This window comes from Ursus americanus, chromosome 26 (genome assembly GCF_024610735.1).
Source record: "Ursus americanus isolate L20-20 chromosome 26, mUrsAme1.1.p, whole genome shotgun sequence".
Lineage (NCBI taxonomy): Eukaryota > Metazoa > Chordata > Mammalia > Carnivora > Ursidae > Ursus > Ursus americanus.
Window position 1 is genome coordinate 35,702,637 of NC_142152.1, and position 22,601 is coordinate 35,725,237.

The window sequence follows — 22,601 nt, forward strand, 5'->3', positions numbered from 1 at the left end:
TGGGTCACCTTGGGCGAGCCGCCCAACCTCTCTGAGCCTCTGCTGCAAGTAGAGGGCCACAGATTCGGGCATGCTGACTATCCGCCGGTGCCCTCACAGGTGCGGAGCGAACCCTCAGCGGAGGGGTCCTGGGGCCTTCGGGGAGGACTGGGCCGGGGTGCTTGGAGAGACTGCCAACAACCTGCGTGTCTGTCCCCCCCAGGTCAGCTCTGTGCCCTTCCCTGGAGCTGCCAGCGACCCGCAGAGCCCACGCTCTTCATGGAAAGCCCCATGCAGTGGTCCCCTGGTGATGGCCTCCGACAGTGACGTGAAGATGCTGCTGAACTTTGTGAACCTGGCGTCCAGTGACATCAAGGCAGCCCTGGACAAGTCGGCGCCGTGCCGCCGCTCGGTGGACCACCGCAAGTACCTGCAGAAGCAGCTCAAGCGCTTCTCCCAGAAGTATTCCCGGCTTCCTCGGGGCCTCCCCGGCAGAGGGGCCGAGCCTCACCTGAGACGGGGAGCTGACGACCGGCCCGGGAGGCTGCCCCTCGAATCTGGCCATGATTCCAGTCCCGGCGGGGGTGGGGGCTGCAAGGAGAAGGCTCTGGGGAACCCCTACAGGGAGGAATGTCTCTCTCAGGAGCAGACCCTGCAGAGGCAGAATCCAGAAGCTGCCAGGCCTGGCCAGGTGCCCATGAGGAAAAGACAGCTGCCCGCTTCCTTCTGGGAAGAGCCTCGGCCCACCCACAGCTACCCCCTGGGGCTGGAGGGGGGGCTGGGCCCCAGGGAGGGACCTCCCTATGAGGGTAAGAAACGCTGCAAAGGCTTGGAGCCCTTGGATACTGAGATGGCCCCCGTGCCCGCGTCCCCAAGGGCACCGGCTGAAAAGGAGCCGCTCAAGATGTCTGGGGTCTCCCTGGTGGGCCGCGTCAATGCCTGGAGCTGCTGCCCCTTCCAGTACCATGGACAGCCCGTCTATGCAGGTCCTCCGGGGGCCTTGCCTCAGAGCTCTGTCCCCGGCCTGGGCCTCTGGAGGAAAAGCCCAGCCTCCCCCGGAGAGCTGGCTCACTTCTGCAAGGATGTGGATGGGCCGGGGCAGAAAGTGTACAGACCTGTGGTTCTGAAGCCCATCCCTACCAAGCCGGCTGTGCCCCCACCCATTTTCAATGTTTTTGGCTACCTCTAGCTGGGCTGGGAGGGCCTTGGCTCCCACCTCTGGCCTGCAGGGGTGTTGGGGGCCCCAGGAGCGCTCCTTGTGCAGAATGAGCTGGGCAGTGGTGTGGCCTCTTGGGAGCCTTTCCTTTGTGTGTGTCTGGGAGGGGGAGGACGGGTTTGGGGCAGGGGCTTCTCAGGCAGTCGCCAAGTCAGCCCCTGCAGCCTTGGGCTCAGCTGGCCCCTCTCCAACCAGACCAGAGCCCGACTGATCGCCCCACTGTCCTGGGGCCGGTCTTGGGTGCTGGGGCTTTGCCCCGGCCCACCAGCCACTCCAGAAGCCAGAGTTACACATCTCTTCATCTGCCACCCACTGTGTAAGCCAATCTCAGTTCTGTTCTTTTTGGTTTTTTGTAAATATTAAGGTTAAAAGAATAAAGACATTTCTTTTGCAGTTTCCACATCTTGGATGTCCTGAAGTTGAATGGTCCCCAGGCTAAGAAATGCTGGCTGGGCCCAGGCAGAGGGCAGCTTATGGAGGTGGCTGGCTGTGGGGGAGGCCAGGATGGCCCAAAGACCTCTGTGACTGTCTGAGGATGGGCACTGCGGGCCAGCAGCTCAATTCAAAGGAAGAGGGGTGGGGAGAGTCGTGGGGGAAGGGTGTTCTGCTTGCCTGTGTCCAAGAGCAGAGAGTGGGGGAGACCTGGGTCTCCAGACGGCCAGAAGTGCTCTAGAGAATTGGGAGGCTGGTACCAGGGGAGTAGCGGTCCTGGCTCTGTGATGGGATGTGGTGCCGGACCCTTCCTCCTGGGGTCTCCTTGCCCCATCTGCAGCACGAAGGGTGGGGTGAGAATCGTCCCCCCTCTGCTGTGCTGTCCACTCTGATTCTGGCCTCAGAGCCGAGGCTGGGCCAAGGCAGTCCTGCCCGACCCCAGTCAGAGGGAAAATCAGGACAAACTGGAGCTTCGCCCCTTGTGGACAAGCCTGGAAAAAAAATTTTTCTAGCTAAGTCAGATTCCTGGGTAATCTGCCGATGGCCCGATTCCTGGGCCTGGTGCAGTGCCTGGCACACACCAGGGGCCCTATCAACGGAACGATGAGGGCCTCTGTCTGTGACAGTGCCCAGGGAGGGGGGTTGCTGGTGGCAGGGAGTGGCCCTGGGGTTTGCCCTCATGTCGCCCAACCGGCACAGACATTGGAGAGGCGCGCACCTCCATACTGGCCTGGGATTTGCCCTGCCACACGCAGACATGGCTCCACGGCTGAGAGTGCAGGGACCTGCTGGGGTGCCGAGCTGCTCATTCCATCAAAGCCCGGTTCTCACAGCTGGGACTGGTACAGGGCCAGCACTGGCTGGGGGCTACGGTGCTCTAATCAGCAGCACGATGTTGGAAAGTTAGTCTCCCTCTGTGCCTTGGTTTCCCCTGCTGTAAAGCAGGGGACTAGGTCAACAATATCAAACCAGTGCACCTGTCGGTTCTTCAACTAGACATAGACTGTCTCCTTCCGGAGTCAGATAAAGCCTCTGAATCCTTCCTAATCCAAGGCTCCAGGATTAGCGCTTGTTAAAGGTCCTTCTCCTTCCTGCCTGTTTTTACTCTGGGATTCCCGTGGAGGTGAGCACTTGCCTAGGAGTTGCTCACGGGGAAGCCGGCGGATTTCTGGTAGTTTATGTCTGATGGTCTTGGAGGACTTGAGAGCCACGGAAACCGTGTGACACCGGCAGGGTTGTTCGGAGTAATTATCTAGCACCCAGGATAGGCCCTCAGGACCCTCACCTCAGGCCGCTCTGGTCTACCCTGCACGTCCCTCCTCTCCCCCTGCACAAAGGGAAGGCCCTTCCAGATCCATTCCAAAGAGGCTCAGCCCCTCCACACTGTACGGGAGGGTGTTAAAAGCTCCAATCCAGGCTTTGCCACCTACCAGCTGTGTAACCTAGAGCAAGTTATTTAACCTCTCTGTGCCAAAATTTCCGCATCAGAAAAATGTGGCTGAAAAACAGACCTTCCCAGGTTGTCATGGGGCTGATGAGAGCACTGGCGCTGAGTGCTACACACCCGACGGAGAGCCACACCAACCAAAAGTCGCCTCTCCTGGTTATCTGGGCCCCCTAGCTGTACTCCCTGGAGGAGCCGAGCTCTGGGGGGGCATGTTTTCTCAGAGTGCTGCCCCAGTGCACCATGTCTGCCACCCCCCACCCCGCAGCCCCTCTTGGGCTCCTTGCCCAGGGGACACCTGGTGATACATGAATTCAAACACAGGGAGCTTCATCTGGAAGCAGAAACCTTAGCTCGGACGCAGCTGGACAGTGGCACACGGCACCGTGACACTCCACGCAGGAGCAAGCTGGGGAAAAATACATTTAGGAAACCTGTGCTTTAAAAAAAAAAAAAAAAAAAAAGAGCTGCTGTAGCAGCAGATGACTCTCTGACCCAAAAGTGAGTCGTGAGCGGGTCTGGCCCGAAGGGAAACGCGGAAACTCACCTCCTAGCCTCAGATCTCCAGCACGAGCTCACACGTGCTCTTGCCCACGAAGTGGGACCACTTTCAGGATTTTGAGTATTTGGTGACACTCTTCAGACATCTCTGGGGCCAAAGTTTGGGGATGGGGAGGGAGTTTCTGCAGAGGGTCAGGGCTCTGAAGTCCTCTGGGGAGCAGTAGTGGTCAAGAAATGTAACCACCAGCCCAGCCTGAGCACCAACCAATCATAACCGACCCTTGGGAGCAGCCCCCCTCCGCCCTCCCCGGCCAGGCAGTAACCCTTCAGCTTCAGTGCTCTGAGAATGCAGTGAGGGGCTGCTGATCCCCACCCAGCCCAGTGCCCATGGTCACTGCCTGTCAGGACTCCTTAGGATATATAGGGGACCTGAGAAATGCTATAGTTTGCTTGATACCCAGCCCCACCCCAAATGTACCCAGACATCTTTCTGCCCTGGCCCGTTTCGGACTGTCCACCCCCCATCCGAGATTAAAGGCTCTGCCTCTGGCTGCCAGTTGGGCAAAGGTGATTTTCGGTCAGGGTTTTCCCCTGACTATGCGCTGAGCCCTCTCTGGCCACTCCCCCCGGGCCCCCGGGTGGAACATCTCCACTGTGGGAGGACGCAGGTTTCTGTGGGGATTTCTTTAGGATCTCTTGCAGCAAGGCCACATGGGACCCTGGCCAGGCACTGTTGGGTTAAAACCTCAGGGATTTGCTATGTGTGTCTGGGCCAGTCCTCTCTCCTCTTTGGTTCTGTTTTCCCATCAGGACCACGAAGGAGTGGGCAAGATGTGGCTGAGTCCCCTCTGACCTGTGGCTGGAAAGTGCTGCTTGGCCGACTTTTCCTCTTCAGGAAGACACTGGGTCTTCCTGGTTCTATGGAAAGTCGGTGTGGAGGAGTTGGCAAGGTCCCGGGAGACCACAACAATGGGGCACCTGAGGCCCAGAGGAGCAAGCCAAGGGCAGAGCTGGACCTCAAAGCTGTGCTCTCCCACCGGCCAGCTGCTCACTTTGCCAAGCCCAGAAACGACATTTGACCGCACTTAGACACTTCCAGATTCCGGGGTGGGGCGGGTGCAGGCTCTAGGCGAGGTCACCTGCTCCGGTGTCACCACAGACTGGCCTAGACGCTTTCATCACGCTTTCGGAGGGAATGTTGGTGAGTCACTGCGGCTTCGTGGAAACAGGGAAAGCCGGCTTCGGCGCGGGGCCTCAGAGCTCGAGAAGGTGCCATGACCACGCCAGCCTGAACACGGGCTGGCAGCTCCGGAAGATGTCCCACAGAGCCCCAGGATGACCCGTGGAGGCAACGGGAAGGAACAGGGCCGCATGCCCCCGGTTTGATGCCTTTGCAGGGGTTGACGGCAGTCACGGCTCCAGGGCCATGTCTCACGTGGCCAGCATTTAGATTTCTCCTCCCTGGTATTTCAACTTCTGTAGCAAAACAGGGGTGGGCAGGACGTGAAGACAGAGTGCCAGGAAACATGTGTGTGCAAGGCAATCCCAGGTGTCAGGAGACTTGTAGACACTGAGCCCTGTTTGTGATGGAGCTCCCGTTTCCATGGTGATTGAAGCAGGAGAGAGAAACCAACCCCAATTGCTCCACTCACGGGGCAGGAAGCTGCCCATCTCCTTGGGCCACCAGCTCCACTCTAGTTTTCAGAAGCCCAAAGGGGACATGTCTAGGGGTTTGTGCATCCTGTCCCAGCACCTGCCCCACTCCCACTCCAGCCAGGAGCAGTGCTGAGGACCCCAGTCCCTTGGTGCGGGGAGGGGGGGATCTGATGAGAGGGACTTCGCTGGGCAAGGTGTCATCTCTGCAACATTTATTGTACTTAAGGTGGGCCTCCCACCCATCCCCACCAGACCACACCTCTGGGAAGAAAGCTCAGAAGTCAAGAGTTCTGCCGAGCAAAGGGGGAGGGGACAGGGACAGCTCCGCAGCGAGGTTGTCTTGGAAAGGCAGACTCATCCCTGAAAGTGCTCCAGCCGCAGCCCAGTGTTGGGGCCGGGGCTTCCCTGCTGGCTCCCACCTTCCCCAGGCCACCCCAAGTTCTGCCCTGCCCCCCCCCCCCGCGCCCAGCCCCAGGAATGGAGGTTCCACCATTCCCAATGGCAGAGAAGGTCCAGGGTCTACTCAGCAGTTTGAAAACAAACACGGTTTTTCTCCTACTTGACACATTCTGTTCTCTGGTCCAGGCAAAGGTCTGGCCCAGAGACCTGGCGAGGTCGCAGCAGCTGCCCCAGCTGACCGGGCGGCAGCCCACAGCCTCCGTCTATCACCAGGTCTGCTCCCCTGGGATCTGGGGACGCCGCGGTCCTGAGGCTTTAATGAAACAGTCTGAGGAGCCGCTCCTCCGCGCGGCCTTAGTTACTGGGTGTTCTCATACTTCAGGTACCTAATCAGCCTGCTGGGGAGCGGCAGGGCGTCCAGGAGCTTTATGCGGTGCTTCCCAACCGCCTTCCTCACGCGTAGCCGGCACAGGTGAGCCAGAGGTCTGGGCAGTTCTGTGGAAAGGAGAGAAAAGAGAAATGCTGACGTGTAGTTCGCAACCAACAAAGCGTTTGCACCTGTGACCACTGGCAGGTAGGAGACACCCAGGCGATGTGACCAGAGAAGAGGCGGGGGCTTGAAGGGTGCCTGGGGGGGCTCAAGAGGTTAAGTGTCTGACTCTTTGTTTTTTAAGATTATTTACTTGAGAGAGAGAGCACAAGCAGAGGGAGCAGCAGAGGGAGAGGGAGAAGCAGACTTCCCATGGAGCAGGGGATGCAGGACTCAATCCCAAGACCTCGAGATCATGACTTGAGCCGAAGGTAGACGCTTAACGACTGAGCCACCCAGGTGCCCCAAGTGTCCAACTCTTGGTCTCAGCTCAGGTCTTGATCCCAGAATCGTGAGTTCAAACCCTGCATTGGGCTCCATGCTGAGCATGTAGCTGATTTAAAAAAAAAAAAAAAAGAGGGGGGGAGGTGCTTGGAGCCCCCCACCCCTGGCTCTGTAACCCCAGCCCCTGCCAACTGAAAAGATCTGGCAAAGCAGCTTCCCCCTCATCACCCCTCATTGATCTGTGCAGCCCAAGGAAGTAGATGGGACAGGTACAAACCCATTTCACAGGTGAGGACGTAGTGAAGACCGCACCTGGAACTGGAGCTGCCACCCCCTTGCCTTGTGCTTCTTCCTCTATGTACCCAGTTCGGACCCCCAATACAGTCTTAGCAAAGGGGTCAGCGAGTTCCACCTGTTAAGTGCCCCCGCGAATGGAATTAAGCTCTGAGCTCTGGTGGTGCAGAGAGGCCAGGGTGGGAGCAGGGACGGCGGACACCACCCAGTTTGGCTACTGCTGACACCTTACCTGCCCAGGTGAGCTCTGTAATGCCTAAGAGGGGTTCTCGGCCTGACTTAGCCAGGCTGCCCCATCTACCCCGCCAGGCACACCCACTTGCAAACACCTCATGCTGGAAGAGCTGGAGGGGGCCAGACAGGAGCCTGCCCAGCCTCCTCTGTTCAGCTGGGGACGCTGAGGCCTGTGGATGGTCACCCAGCAAGCCCCTGGCTCCAGAGGCCTGCCTCCCAGACCAGCGCTGCTCCTGGTGTGTGGTCTGGGGGCCGGCAGCATGGGCACCACCTGGGAACGTGCTGGAATGCAGACTCTCAGGCCTTGCCCCAGGCCCGCTGAGTCAGAATCTGCATTTTTAACAAAATGCCCAGGTGCTTTGTATGCACTTTGCAATTTGAAAGTGCCTGAGACCACCATCTCTCCTCTACCCCCCCACACTACCTCTCAGTGACCCACAAACGGGGCTAAAAGTCCCAATACCCCTCAGCGGGCTGGAACCATTTTAAACATCCTGGAACGATCAGGCGGGGAGACTCCAGGGTTGGTCAAACCAGAATCCCCACTCTGCCACTAACTATCAGTGAGACCTTGGCTCAGGTGACATGATCTCTCGAAGGGTCGGTCTTCTCATTTACAGAACAGAGTCATGAAGACACCGTCTGTGACATGCGGTGCAGAGCTCGGCATGCAGTAGGCGCTCGTCGGATGGTAGTAGCAGTCACATGGCCCGAGTCCTGGGCCTGAATCAGACAGGGTGAGCCGCCCGTAGCAGCAGCGGCAGCCCCTACCTGCCTTCTCCTTGATGACGGCCCAGTCCTCGAAGCTGTCGATGTGTTCCTTCAGCCGCGAACAGAGCTGCACGTTGCCCACATAGTCCAGGAGGACGTCGATGATGGGCCCCGCCCAGCGGCTCACCTCCGGGGTAGACAGGATCTCGCAGAACTGGAAGAGATCACGCAGTAGGGCTGGGGAGCGAGCACATCTGTCGGGGAACTCGAGGCCGGGGAGGCCAGGAGGCGGATTGGAGGACGGACACCGGGCGCACTCATGGCAGGATCCGCCTCCACAGATCCGCTCCCCCCTCATCAACACAGCGTCTGCGGCCGAAGACGGGAGGGGGGCAGCTTGGCCATCGCCTCTCTAAGCCTCAACTTCCTGGTCGAGGCAAGTGGCCCATAAAGGATTAGCCATCATAGTTCTGCCTTGTTGGGTCACCACCACGGACCGGTTCTGCCTCTGGGCCACCCTGCACCTCATCTGGCCTTAGCCAATCTGCCCTCACGTCCATCCCTATCCTGGTCCTTCAACATCATATTCCAGGTGTAGGTTTGCTGCGAGTGGTGGACCCCTCAGGGTTACACATTCCCCACCAATCCCCTGCTCTCCACTGTCGGTTTCTTACACTCCCCAAGACGGAGGAGACAAAAAAGCATGAACCGGTTTCCGTGCACCACGAAGTTCTGGTGCCTCTAAAGCATGCTGGCCACGGCCTTCCGCTGCCTCCAGACTCCACACACCCGTGCGCCCTGGGCGCGCGCAACACCCCGCCCGCCAGGCGCGGCCCCGCCTACCTGGACCACGGAGGGCCCCTTCTCGGTGGCGGGCGTGTCGCTGAAGCGGTTGGAGCGCGACGGGGGTGGCGGGTGCGGGCCGTTGCCGTACAGGCACGAGAAGCAGGGCTCGCCGTCGCAGCCGAGGTCCATGAGGAACTTGAGCAGCGACAGGTACTTCATGGCGAACATGATAGTGGCGGGGAAGGCGGTGGGGTGCGTGGCGATGTAGGCGTCGATGTTTGCGCCGTGGTCCAGCAGCAGCTGCATGGTGCGCAGGCAGCCGTGGCGGATGGCCACGAGCAGGGGGCTGATGAGGTCGCGGTTGGGGTCGGCGCCGGCGAGCAGCAGCAGCTCGGTGGCGTACACGTTGTTGTTGACCACCGCGAAGTACAGCGCCGAGCTGCGGCGGTCCTCGTAGAGGCGCGCGCGCTCGGGCGCCAGCGGCGCGTTCACGTCGAAGCGCGCGCCCAGCAGCGCCTCGAGCACCCCGTCGTGGTTGCGCTCGGCGGCCAGGTGCAGCGGGCTGATGCCGCTACGGCGCACGCGCGTGCGGCTGGTCACCGGCAGCAGCATCTGCACGATCCTGCGGGCGGAGCGGGCGAGCGCGGGTCAGGGGGCGGCCACGCCGGCAGGGGGCGCCGAGGGCCCGGGCCCGGCCGCTCAGGACTACCGTGTGGGGAGGCACGGGCCCACCAGGAGGGGGCGCGGGGGAGCCAGCCAAGCTCACCGGGACCACTTTGGGGAGGATGGATGTGCTGCTCTCCCCCACTTTACAGGTCAGGAAAACTGAGGCTCAGAGAGCTTCAACCACCTTTCCAAAGTCACACAGCCAGTAAGGGGTGGAGCTGGGCTTCCGACTCAGAACCCGTGGCCTCCAAAGTCCTAGTTCTAAAAAACCTCAGCCAGGCAGGACTGTGGTTTCAAGAATTACCTGTGGACTTATTTCAGGCTAAGGACTGTTGCCCATTCCCAGCTCAGTGATCTGAAGGAATCGACCGGAAGGCCCACAAGCCTAATGCAGGAGGCAGTGAAGCCCGTGGTGATGTTTGGAGCTAGAAGTTTGGCATTTGCCCTGCGTGGGTGGGGTAGGGGTTGTGGGACAGTGACAGTCATGTCTGAGAGCTCACTATGTGCCAGGAGACATCTAAAGGGTGTACAAACACATTTTGGTTTAATCTTTTCAACAACCCATCATGTATGTCTCATCATTCCCATTTTGCAGATGAGAAAGATCGAGGCTCAGAGAGGTTGAGGGTCTTGTCCAGGCCACATATCGGGAGAGGCAAACCAAGAAATGTACCCTGCTCCTACTCCAGGGCTGAGCCGTCCTACATCTCTGGGGAGCCATCAAGTCCTGGGGGATAGGAGAGAACAAATGTGTCCCGCCCCAACCACTCCTGCTCTAGGTCCCAGTCAGCCCTTGGTGACCACAAAGTCCCCTCCCTTCTCCTGTGAGTCTCAATGTCTCTTTCCCTGAAGGCTGACTGGAGCCTCCCCCAGGCTCTGTGCCTTGCCTGTGGCCTCGAGAGGGTTGATCACCCGCTGCTGAGGCTGGAGATTCCTGGGAGCCCTGGTTCTGCTCTCTCCTGCTGAATCAGGCACTGCTCTTCGCACTTAATCTACATCATTGTATTATATCCTCCCAGTAGCCCTATGAGGTAGGACTCGTACGATCTTTGTTTACAGATGAGAAAACATGAAGCCCAGAGACGGTATGTGACTTGCACAGGGACACAGCCAGTAAGTGATGGGGCCAGGATTTGAACCTCAGCAGTCTGATTCCCCAGGCCACGCTCTCAATCACGGCCCTGTCTTTGTAGCAGTCAGCGTTTTGCATCACAGTGCCTTGACTTGCCTGCCCCGTTTTATCTTCAGTGCGGCCCTGTGGGGTAGCTGGGGCAGCTCTGTGGCCTTCCTTTTAACAGATGTGACTCAGAGAGAGGAAGCAACTCATCAAAGGTACTAAGCGATTTTGGGGGCTCAGTTCCAGGGGCTCTTGACCCCTTGTCTTTGCCCTCTTCCCCTAGACCCCTCCCACCCGCAAGAACAAGCTCCTGCCACTGACATGATTCCAGACCCTAATCCTTCCAATCCTTGCTGACAGGTGACCTCGCGCCCCGTGCGGGCTCCAAGGAGGTGGCCGTGGTGGGGCAAGCAGGTGCCACCAGGCCTGTTCCCACGCCTCTCTGCCTCCTGGCATGCTGGCTTCGTGGCTTCCTGGAAATCTTATGCCAGTGACCTCCTGCTAGGATCTCAGTGGAAAGTCTTATTATTGTTAGTGACGCTCTGTTTGCCTAAAATCTGCCTCTAAAACCTCAAAAGGAAATTCACACACCCAGGGGGGCTAATTGCCTCCTAATTTCTATTTGTGCAGGCACAGGAGGCCTGACCTCACTCTGTAGAGGTGCTGGTCAAAGGCAGGGCTGGGGCCTCACCCTGGACCACAGCCATCGCCAACAAATTCTCCCTAACAGCCGTGGCATGCCCAAGTCCGGGAAAGAACAGCGAGAGAGACTGCCCTGGGGCTGCCGGCCAGAGGGGGCTGGTATCCCTGGCACGTCACAGCTGGCCTCCAGCGATCCCCTGTCCAACCAGGGGAAAGTGGCAGGAATGTGGGAACATGACTGGACGCTGCCTATGGTCCCAGAGCGTCATCTTAATAATGCAGGAAAATCATCTCATTTGTGCGCCTCTGTAGGACTCTGCCAATCTCACAGTAAATGTGCCCTGCGGGACAGGGTCTGGACAGCAGCCCGTGCAGCCCTCCCATTTTACAGGGAGTGAAACTGAGGTCCGGGCATGGGTCGGACCGCTTACATCAGAATCTCTGAGGATGAGTAAGGCCCAGACATCAGGGGTTTTAGAGTCCTCGGGGGGCTTCCAGTGTGTAGCCAAAGCTGCGAACCCCTGGTCTTGGTGCTATTCTAAAATCAGGTTAAAGGATGCGTAGGGCATCTGGTCTTGTCCAGCACAAACCGTTTCTTAACAAATCTGTTTGGTGTTGAGTTTTAATCTCATAAGGTGCCTTTGCTAAACTGGAAATGAAGTACAAGATAAAGTGTGCCTTGGAGGTGACTTCGGTGTCCTGTGGGCTCCTTTCTCAGCCCTGCCTGAATGTCACAGCCTCTGGTTAAAGGTGCGGTAGAGATGGCACCATCCGGCGAACACGGAGCGCTGCTTTCCACACTATAGACGGGCGGGGTGTTTTGGCAGGTGGCCGAGTGCGGAACGCCTCTGGAATGTCACATCAAATCCCCAAGCAGCCTATGGGAGGTCAGCGTGGAGAGGGCCGTTAATGCCACATATCCCGAGGAGTGAAGGGCCCAGGGCTTGCCTGGCCATGGGCCCTGCCAGGTGGCAGGAGCTGCTGGGAACCTGGCTTTAATCCTTTGTTGGGCAGCCCTCAAAAGTGGCCTGGCCCCTCTCAGTCTTGGGGAGCAGAGGGAAATGGGGCCTGGGAATGGAGGGGGAATGACCAGGGAAATCACTTTGATTTGGGGGCACACAAACTGTTCATATAGATGGTTCCAGAGAGGACTGGCCCTGCTCCCTGGTCATCCTTCGGCACACCCAGTGCTCCTTCAACTGCCCCTCCAGCTGGGGCCGGGCTGCCAACATTGGGGTCCACTTGAGGCATCCGGGTGTGATGGAAGGCTACCAAGGGACAGTGCCAGCCAGCTCTGTCACTCTGTGGCAAGCCGCTTCCCATCTCTCTCCTCCGCAAAATCAGGGCTTGTGTTAGATCAGTGATTCCCCTGAGGGTGTGGATGGGCTGGATCTGTTTGGCTCAGGGAGCTTTGCAAAGGTAGAGGCTTAGGCCCCCTCCCTCCTGGAGGTCTGGCATAGTGGTTCTGGGATGTGTCATTTAACAAATAGCCCAGAGAGACAGTGCCGTGCAGGCAAGTGTGGGGATCCAGTGGGCCTGGAGACTTCCAAGGGCCGTCTCCTTCACTCTTTGGATCTCTCCCTCTGGGTCACGCCCGAGATAAACCATGTTTGTTGACTGATGCTGGATCTTTCTGGGGCCGAAGAGAAAGAATCCATCTTGCCTGTCACCACTGCCTGACTTGGTGCTTTCTTCCCTCTACTGGCTGAATTGGAAAATGATGGAATGTGCTCTTCTTAACTAGGAGATCATGTGCACCGACCTGCGGGGTACCTGTGCCCGGCATTTGGTGGCGTGCTTCACTTCCATTCAGTAGCCGTGCATATCCACCTCACTAGTCCTAACAACAACCCCATGAAGCAGGTGTAACTGTCCCCCATTTTACAGAAGAGGAAACTGAGGCTCAGAAGGGTTCATGATCAAAGGCTTCAGCAGGAATGCAAACCGAGGTCCGAGTGCCTTGTAGCCTGCTCTGGGGTTCAGGGAAGGCAGGGTCTCCTCCACACATACATCCGCGGGGGTGGGGGGTGGGGGGCATCTTTGGTTGGCCATATGTGCAGAGCCTGGGGCTCCGGGGGTCTGTCTCTTTGTCTCCATTCCACTTCCCGGGATGTCACTCTCATCCCCATTTCCCTCTGCCTTTGCAAACACAGCCAACACCCCCCAACGTGCACAATCTGTGTTCTTCCCTCTTCTCTCTGCCTGACGGCAGGGCCACGTTGCCCCAAAGTGTGCCATCTGGGGCACCCTCGATGGAATTTTATATGAAATGTTTTCTTTATTCATTGCAAATTGGCAATTTCAGCAATTTAATAGTGTGCTGAATGTTTCCTTTTGAAAACAAACTCATTTTAAGTAAACATGTCTTCAAAAGAAAATATACTCGGCGGTGAGAGTAGAGACGCCTACGCGGAAGAGACCTGCGAGTGGTCAAACTTCGGGAAACACGGGTCGAGGGGATACCGCGGAGCCCTGTCATCCTTCAAGAGCTGCTGGGGTTCTACCTCCTTGGGGAGCCTTCCCTGAGCCCACCAGCGAGTGGCGGGGCTGATGCGTGTTTAACCACTGGCTTCCCCAGGGCTAAGGGGGCCCTGAAATGTTGCATTCAGCAATTTCTGCGTGTAAATACTCTCACTGTGGCCAGTTTCAGGCCGCCCGGACTCAAGCTCTCTTGTCTTGCTCGAAGTGCCCAGCACATAGGAAGCGCTCAGGAAGGTCAGCTATTATAATTGGCACTCTGTGCTGTTGTTTCATTGGTACAATTCATATTATTCTATGCATCCTCTGTGTACTTCCTAATTGCCCAAGAGGTTATCTCTGCATCCCCAACAGAACTAGCCACGAGTCCAGACTCAGATCTGACCCCCGAGTGCAATTCCTGTAGAGGCGACATTTGTAGCAGCTGAGCTCTTGCCATCTATGAGATGTGTGACCTTGGGCAAGTCACTCAACCTCTCTGTGTCTTAGCCTCGTCGTTTGAAGAAATGAAAATAATAGTATCTGCCTCCAGAGACTTGGCTTGTTAACAGCAGAGTAGTCAGGAGGGGGAAGTAAGTTAATAAGGGGACGCGCTCTAGCTTGCCCACTGCCAGATAGTCTCTTCCTTTCTACCTGGAAGGTGCCTTCCACCCCGACCCCTCCTGAGCCTCCCGAGTCCCGTGGGCGGGACGCTTGCAGCCCCCGCTCCAGCCGTGGGGAGCCACGGAGCACGGGTGGCAGGGCCCGGGCTGACCTGTAGTTGCCCTTCTTGGAGGCGATGTGCAGCGGGAGCAGGCCGTCCTTGTTGGCCTTGTTGGCGTCGGCGCCTTGCGAGAGCAGAAACTCCACCACATCCTCGTGCTCGTTCTTGCAAGCCTCGTAGAGCGCGGACGCGTTGTCACTGGCCTGCGTGTTGATGTCGGCGCCTGGCCAAGGAGAGGCAGATCGAGGAGTGAGCTGGGCGGCCACTGTCATGCATGTGCCGACTGTGACACATTGGATCATTTAACAGCGACTCCTGTCTGCAACCGTGAGACCCGGGGGGCCTCTTAGAAGTGAAAACTTCCCTCGATGATGCTGGCATTTACTGAGCACTTACTATGTGCCAAGCACCACGCCTGAGGGGTACGCTCTCTATGAATCCACAGCATAGCTCTTGCCATCCGTCACAACTCTCGTCTGCATGTGGCAGACAAAGACACCAAGCACAGAGGACCTACGCCACTTGCCCCAGACCACCCAGCTCCTAAGCGCAGAGCCAAAACTTGAACCCAGATGGTCTGACAGCAGAGGCCCTGACAGATGGTCTGATGGCAGAGGCCATGCTCTTCACCCTCACTCCACGTGAAAATGATCCAGGCCCTGCCCTGAGGAAGCCCCCTGGCTCTATCAGCGTGCAGAACCCCCCCGATAAGGAAAGGCCCCAAGAACTTTATTAATTGGGATTTGTTCTTCTCTGCCTTCCGTGACCAGGAGTAAGAGAGGGATTGCTTCCGGTCTCCTCTGCAGAGGGCACGAGAGCGTGCTGGGAGGTGAGGAATCGAGCTGGGGGCAGACTCCATCAGCATTATCACCTGCATCTTCTCCATCTCCGGCTGGTAAGGGAGAGACCCACGGGCTTCTCTGCGAAAAGAGGTACAGTCTCTTCACCAGTCCCTCCTTATTCTGGAAGGAGATAGAGCTGAGACAGCAGTGACCTGTCAGTTAGGGCTGAAGTCACAAGCATCTTTAACCACAGCTCTGCTCTGCCTGGGCATTCTGCTTATCTCGGGCTTTCTGGTAATTTTCAACGTTGATACCTGACTTCTGGTCTAGTGGAAAGAGCGCAGGCGTTTGTGAGAAACCAGAACCAGCGAAGTTTCTGTTTCATGGCTTGCAAAGGCCTGTGGCCTCGGGCAGCCTGCAGAGGCCTCAGTTTTCCCATCTGTGGACTGGGAATAATAGTTGTTACTAATCAGGGTTACTCTGAGGAGTAAATAAGATCAAATAGGTAAATATCTGCTATGGGCTGGTGGTTTGTGTCCCCTCAAAATTCATATGCTGAAAGCTAATCCCCAGTGCGATGGTGTTAGGACGTGGTGTCTTTGGGGGTGCGAAGGTTATGAAGGTGGAGTTGTGCTCCTGAATGGGATTAGTGTCCTTCCCAAAGAGACCCCCCGGGGGCTGCCTGGCCCCTCCGCAGTAGGAAGACCCAGTGAGAAGACCCAGGCTGTCTATGAACTAGAGACAGGCTCTCAGCAGATGACAAATCTGCGGGCACCTTGATCTTGGGCTCCCCAGCCTCTGGAACTGTGAGAAATAAGCATCTGTGGTCTGTAAGCCCCCCAGTCCACGGCGTTCTCTTAGAGCAGCCCGGATGGACTGAGACAATGTCCCAGCACAGCGCCTGGCAGAGAAGGTGCTCCCCAAAGGCCAGTCCTCCAGGGTGGAGGCACCAGGGCAGAGAGGCTGGCTCTGCTCGCCACCCTGCAGGAAAGTCGGCCAACAGGTCCAGGCTCTTGAGCTCAGGCTCCCTGGAAGCCCGGACCCCGCCCGCAAAGCCAACCGCTCTCACCAGAAAAATATTTGGATTTGAAAGTGGGCTCAGCCCACAGAGGGAGCAGACCCTGACTCAGACTGTCGGCAGGAGAGCTGGACAAATGTTTGGAGTTGGCCCGTTCCCCTGGCCGCCTGAGCACCCTGCCCTCTGCTCAGCCTCCTTGCCTGGGCTCCCAGGACCCTGCCTGGGCCCCTTTGTTCTCAAGCTGGTCAGTCCAGATCTGTCCCCGGCTGCAAGGATGTGCCCTGGGTTTGTTTTCCCAACTGCTTAGGCACGTGCTGGGGAAGCGGTGTTTATCCAAGCAGAGTCCCACGCTGGTCATTCTCGAGGCCCGCAGTGGCTCAGTGGAGCGCAAGAGGCGTGCAGGGTGGAGCCAGATGCACGGGGTCGGAATCCAGGCTCTGATTGTGACTGATCATCTAAGCTCGCTGAGCCTCAGTCTCTTCATCTGCAGAATGGGATGAGGACACTGCCCACCTCATACGGCTGTGGAGAAAACCCCATTGGCCTGATCCATGTTCCTGTTCAGCAGTGTCGGGCACACAGTAGGTCCTCAACAAATCACTTCAACTCAGCCTGAGGGTCTGTCTGGCTTTTTTCCTGGTCCCTCTGTTGCTAGAGGGAGGCTCCCTCCCCATGGAGAGAGAGAAAAGAAATCAAAGGTATTCTCGGGGAAGAACAGAATAACGATGTTCTTTAGCCGGTAGAATGTGTGCCATTGTCTCAGGTGTCTTCTGTTCATGATGTGGGCAATGGTATTTTATTTTCTCCCATTTTCTCTTTCCCCAGGCAAAGAGTGCCAAGACCCCGGTTCACATCCCGCCTCTTCCACTACTTTGCAATGTGCCCTTGGACAAATCACTTTCCCATCCCGGCCCCTGGTTTCATCACCTGTAACATGAGGAGGTGACCTAAATGTTGTCCGAGGTTCCTTGTGGCCTTGAAGTGTGACATGGTGGACAGAGAAGTGGTTGAGGTGTCAGGAGACCAAGAGTCTGGCTCGTTCCACCACGAATTCGCTACGTGACTGTAAATAAGTCAGTTCCCCTTTCTGGGCCTCAGATTCCTCATTTGTAAAATGAGGATGTTGGGCTAGATTAGAGATGACACGCAGGTGGCACGTGTGCCGCTCCCCCCTCCACCCCAGGTATGTGGTGGCCCTCAGCACGTCTCCCACTGAGCCCGGACACAGCCTCTGAATCCTTCTCAACACAGCGCTCCGAGAAGATTCCATCACTCCATCAGAGTGACCCCTAAACTTGCCTCCCCTTGGACCTCTGAGGTCCTTCCTAGCTGTGTCCCTTCCAGCTGTGCTTCATGACCCAGGGACCCTTAGCACTCACCGTACTTGGCCAGGAACCTCAGAGCGTCCAGCTGCCCACTCTGGGCCGCCACGAACAAGGGGGTGATGCCGTAGGCATTCTTGGATTCCACCTTGGCACCTCTGCTCACCAGGATCTCCATGACCTCCAGGTCGTTGCGAGAAACAGACTCATGCAGAGCTGTCCAGCCTCGGTTACAGCGGTGGTTGGTGTCCGCGTTGTACTGCACCAGGATCCTCACTGCTTCCACGTTCTTGCGCTCACAGGCTGTGCCCAGGGAGAGGCCAGAGGGTCAGCGGGGCCCTGGCAGGACCTGGCCGGCCGAGACTTCATTCATTTATTTGTCTATCCACCCATTCATTCGTCAGCTGTTCATTCTACAAATTCCCACAGGGTCTGTACCGAGGTCCAGTCCCTGCATCTTACCCAGGAAGTACACCTAAAATAATAGCAATCCTAATAGTAATAATGTTTGCTGATGTATAGAGCACTGATTATGGGCCAGGCACTCTGTTCCAAGCACCTTACACCACCAACTAATAGAATTCTCCCAATCACCCTTAAAGGATGTAGTGTTATTATCCCTTTTCACAGAGGGGGAATATGAGGCACAGAGAAGTTAAACGACTTGCCCAAGGTCACACAGATAGTGGCAGAACAGGGATTCAAGCTCAGGCAGGCAGGTCCAGAGTCTCTGTCCTTTGGGAGGTTCCAGGGTGTCCCTAACTCATTTCCCTCTGCAATGTACTTGAGTCTTCCACTCACCAGGGTCAGAAGAGGGGGAGGAGTGCAGTCATACTCCTACTCGAAACCCTTCCGCAAAGGCTACTCACTTAAATTGAAGTAAAATATGTCTTCTGAGTACAGCTCATCAAGTCTCAAGTTGCTCAAACCTCCCTTTTAAGCCTCATTCTTTCTAGAACCTAAATGCACCCGTTGGCTCTGGCTCAAGGTTATCACCAGGGAGGCTGGGCTTTCGTCCAAATTAACCACTTCTTCGAGTCACTCAGGGGTGAGCACGAGAAGGGACCCCAGGCAAAGCACCCCACCTCTCAAAGCCTTGGTTTCCTCGCCTGTAAACCGGAGATCACAAAACCTTCCAGAGAGGACCCTGTGGGAGCACTGGGTGAGCTGGTGCGTGGAACGCTCTAGCACGGTGCTTGGCACGTGGGAGGACCACACGCAGCCGCAGGGCCTAAGCTGCGGCTGAGACTTGCCCAGTGTTGAGGAGCTCTCTCTGGGACAACTGCATCTCCAGGCGATGGCTCTGGTGCCCAAGCAGACGTGCCTTCTGAGAAACACTTCCACCACGGGTGGGTCGTGGACCCAGCTAGCAGCTACCGGTTCCTGCTTCCCGTGGAATGTTCCAGGTACTGGATACCAGGCACATGGGAAAATCAGGGATTTCTGTAGTGTTTCAAAGTTAAAGGTCCTGTCCTATTTGTAAACCTCAAGGCTCATTGCTTAAGCACGGAGGCATGATCTGAACACCTCATAATGTCATAGTTCAGCGCGGGGTGCTGGCAACTAGCTCCCTGAGTTTAAATCTCACGTCTGCCCGCTTGCTGGAATATGTGGAATCCTGGGTGCCTCGTTCCATGTCTCAATGCCTGGGTCCTCATCTGTAAAATGGGGATGCCTCCCATGTAGTGTGTCCCATACGTAGATGGATTTTAGGGTTCAGTTAAAGGACAGCACCTGGCACATAGTAAACACTCAGGAAATGCCCGCTACGATAATCATTCAGATTTTGACTCTGGGTACTTGCTAGAGATGCCAAAGTTCTTGGATGATGTATTGAATGAGTTAGGAGTTTCGAGGTTTTTTTAAACATCCCAGAGGTACCAATTTTCTTTCACCTCTTTGCCTCTGCCTCTGCTGTTCCCTCTGCTTGTCCAGCTCGTAACTCCCTCTTTTTCCAGGTCAGCTCAAGCGCCCCCTTTTGTGGGGTCTCACCCCTGGAGTGAGAGCCCTCCCCCTTGCTCCCAGGTGCGCCATGCTGAGCTCTCTGCTGCCATTAGCTGGCTCTTATGTTGTCTGGGGTGGGGGCAGGGGGCAATGCTCCCTATTGCCCACCTACTCTCTGGACCCTTCCCCAGGGAAGCCCACCTCGGGGGCTCACCTTTGTAGAGCGGTGTCTCTCGGGACTTGTTGGAGATGTCAGGCTCAGCCCCAGCCTGGAGCAGAGACAGGAGGCAGTCCAGGTGTCCCCTGCATGTCGCCAGGTAAAGGGCCGTTTCCTCCTGCAGGGTGCGCTGGTCTATGACTGCCGGGTATGCTGGGGAGAACAGACGGGAAGTTCACGAAGGGGGACGATACCTTCTCCTCCCCAACACAAAGGTAACCCCAATTTCCACCCAATTCCAATGACAGACATGTGTGGCATCCACCTAAATTTACCATCCGTCCTCTTGGCCCTGGACTCAGTTGCTTTCACAGGGCTGTTTTGGCTTCCCAGTCGTATTAACTCAGCTCAGATGCCACCTCCTCTGGGAAGCCTTCCCTGGTTGAGCCTCCTCCCTCTCCGAATGACCCTGTCCTTCCCTTACCCTCCCACCAGCCACAGCCAAAAGCTCTGTCTCATACAGCTGTTTCTGCCCTGGCGTATGGTGGTGGGCTGTCTGGGGCGCATGCTGCTTCCGGGCAGAGCTAACTCCTGTCTGCAGGTGTTATCCATCCACATCTGGCTTGGGGGGAAGCCGAGGCTCGGAGAGGAGGCATGGTTTGCCCAGGTTCCCACAGCTGTGGGGGATGGCCTTGGCGAGGCAGAAGCACAGCTGTGGTATTTTCCACACCAAATCAGTCCCTGGAACATTCTGGAACAAGCTGGCAGTGGCTCTCCCAAAAAATCAGCCCTCCCTCATTCCTTTTCTAGGAATTAGGCTCTCCTGTCCCGAGAGGCCTAGAGAGGTGGCAGCCGGGCGGGTGAGGACAAGGCACTTTCTTCTCCCGGCTTGGTGATTTTAACTCTGCAGTGGGGGTGATAACCTTGCCCTGTACCATCACCTCCCTCCAAGATGTGTGGGCCAAAGAACACGACGCTCCGAAGGAAGGAGCCTCTGCCCTTGAGTCCTGTTCCCACGCCTCGCTGCGCGCAGGGCTGCCCGCCTCACCTTGCTGCAGGGCCTTCAGGCAGCCCAGCTGGCCGTAGTAGGCCGCCTCGTGCAGCGGCAGCCAGCCCTCCTTGTTGGGCTCCGCGAGATTCTTCCCCGCTTTGATCATAGCCTTCAAGGCCTCTTCGTCCCCTTCCTTGATGGCCTTCAGCACGGGGTCCACAGGCCTGTGACAGCAAGAGGCGGGTCACTCCTCAGGATTGGGGCAGGGCAGAGGCAGGGCCAGGCAGCCTCTCTCCCAGAGGAAAAGCAGGACAACTGGCGGCCGGGGGCAGAGCTGGCTGTGGGACCACTCGGTCCTGCTTGTCTCTGCTGGTCTAGAACAGGTGCTCAGGCCCCTGCAGCCAGCGTCCTCCTCAGTAAGGAGAATAATCCTTCCTAACCCACATGGGTGTGCCCTGGAACTCGGCCCCGACCTTGGCCCTGACCTTGGCCCCTCCAGCTTATCTGTCCATCAGCTATCCATGGCAGCTTCCTCAGGCCAGTCAGCCTCAGCCTGGGGGCCCGGTCAGCCTCTCCCTGCCTCCGGTCATAAGCCTTCATGCAACCACTGGCCTTTACATGTCTTTGAACGGTTGTTTGACTGCTGTCTGTCTCCCCACTGGACTAGGAGTTCCAAGGAGACAGCAACAGTGTCTTCGTTTCTTTCACCTCTCATGATTTCACTCTCAGGGCCCAGCTCAGTGTCTAGTTCATAATAGGTGCTCAATAAATATTTGTTGAAAGAAGGAAAGAAAGAAAAAGAAAAAGAGAAAGAGAGAGAGAAAGGGAAAGAAAGAAAGAAAGGAAGGAAGAAAAAAGGAGGGAGGAAAGAAGGAAGAAAAGAAGGAAGGAGGAAGGAAGGAAAGAAGGAAGGAAGGGAAATATTCAGAACCTAGGAACCCCAACAATTATTTCATTCCTTCATTCCTTTTATTTCCTTCTATTTCCAAAAAGATGGCCTCTCCCCATGGGCATTTTGCTTGTTTCTTTGGGAATTTTTAAATTATCTTGCTCAGGGACACCTGAGTGACCCAATCGGTTAAGTGTCTGCCTTCGGCTCAGGTCATGATCCCAGGGTCCTGGGATGGAGCCTCCAATCAGGCTCCCTGCTCAGGGGGGAGCCTGCTTCTCCCTCTACCCCTCCCCCCATTCATGATCTCTCTCTCTCTCTCTCTCTCAAATAAATAAATAAAATCTTTAAAAAAATAAAATGCCTTGCTCAAAACATTCTTTGCAATCGCCCTCTTTGAGCATTTGGAGGACACACAGGCCTATAAAGGTCACTGTGGGGGCTCTGATCAAGCCTCACCCGTGTTTGGTTCCCCCGTGAGCATCCCTGCATCTGGGGCACTTCCATGCCCTTAGCTCCAAGTGGGCACCTTGCAGGGAAAGTCTACAAGAAACGGGCTGAAACATGGCAAGCTCATTCACTTCCACAGATGGAAACCGGGGGTCTCTTTTAGACAGAGCTCCTTGGTGGCCAAAAGAGAACTAGGGAACCCCTCTGTCCCTGCAGCTTGCAGGGCTGCATCTAATGTTACACCAAGACCGTTTCTACCAGGAGGGTGCCAGCCTGCAGTGCCAGCCTCCAAAGGGATGGAGCGCTAACCCCGCGGCGAGTTTCAGCACAGCGCTCCAGCGTGTACCAAGAACCTCGACCTTTGGGGCCATTTTGTGCTTCAAGCAGCTCTGAGACCAGAATCCCTCAGAAGGGGCCCTTTCCAGTGAGCAACTCTCTGGAGTCTTCCCAACCCCCCCCCCCTTTGCTCCACACCCTTTATCCTCACCTCCAGAAACTTTAGCTGCTGAGAGACTTATATACTTGAAGGATTAATAAATTTGAAGCATTCACAATTTAAAACTTCTGGATATCAAAAAGATTTCAGGGCTAATATGAATGAAAACTTCTTTGCTACTTTGTTCATTCATTCGTTCATTCATTCATTCATTCATTCATTCATTCATTCATGCACTGAGCTCCCTTCCCTCCATCCTGGAATCAGTGAGGACCAGGACTGCTGTGATTCCCAGATCTACTCCTGAGGAATGTTCTGCATAAGTGGTCCCATTTTCCAGGTGGAGAAGATGGAGGCAGGTCTTACTCCCAGGGCCCTCACCCACGTCAGGGGCCAGGATGGGCCCTGAGGTTCTATAGGGCCAGCCCCTTTACCCTCCCAGCTGCTTCCTCCGTTGTGAGCGGCACTTCCTCCCGACTCTCAGCCTCTCTGGTTATTAATAGCTTCAGAGCACAGATGCTGGTTAAGTTACAGACCCGC

General features: G+C 56.5%; 2 protein-coding genes across 3 annotated transcripts in view; one reads left to right on the forward strand and one right to left on the reverse strand.

Moving 5' to 3' along the window:
- The first annotated feature begins 203 nt into the window (after positions 1-203).
- FAM181A (family with sequence similarity 181 member A) lies at positions 204-1,547 on the forward strand. The gene has a single exon (XM_045815801.2). It carries the CDS (start codon positions 290-292, stop codon positions 1,166-1,168), a length of 879 nt encoding a protein of 292 aa, XP_045671757.1. The 5' UTR covers positions 204-289; the 3' UTR covers positions 1,169-1,547.
- A 3,871-nt stretch (positions 1,548-5,418) lies between these two features.
- Positions 5,419-22,601, reverse strand: part of ASB2 (ankyrin repeat and SOCS box containing 2) — a 37,338-nt gene continuing 20,155 nt past the window's right edge. The window contains exons 4-10 of one of the 2 annotated variants that reach the window (XM_045815795.2): positions 20,344-20,510; positions 19,353-19,508; positions 17,252-17,497; positions 14,124-14,295; positions 8,524-9,088; positions 7,745-7,894; positions 5,419-6,122 (exon numbers count right to left, since the gene is read on the reverse strand). In XM_045815795.2, coding sequence (XP_045671751.1) covers positions 6,081-6,122; positions 7,745-7,894; positions 8,524-9,088; positions 14,124-14,295; positions 17,252-17,497; positions 19,353-19,508; positions 20,344-20,510 — 1,498 coding nt within the window. In that variant the 3' untranslated portion in view covers positions 5,419-6,080. Of the gene's footprint in view, positions 6,123-7,740; positions 7,895-8,523; positions 9,089-14,123; positions 14,296-17,251; positions 17,498-19,352; positions 19,509-20,343; positions 20,511-22,601 lie in introns of both variants that reach the window. The other variant, XM_045815794.2, reaches the window with a different exon arrangement.

Excerpts from the sequence above, each read along its gene's own strand:
- FAM181A (XM_045815801.2), top strand. The coding sequence starts at position 290 with ATGGCCTCCGACAGTGACGTGAAGATGCTGCTGAACTTTGTGAACCTG.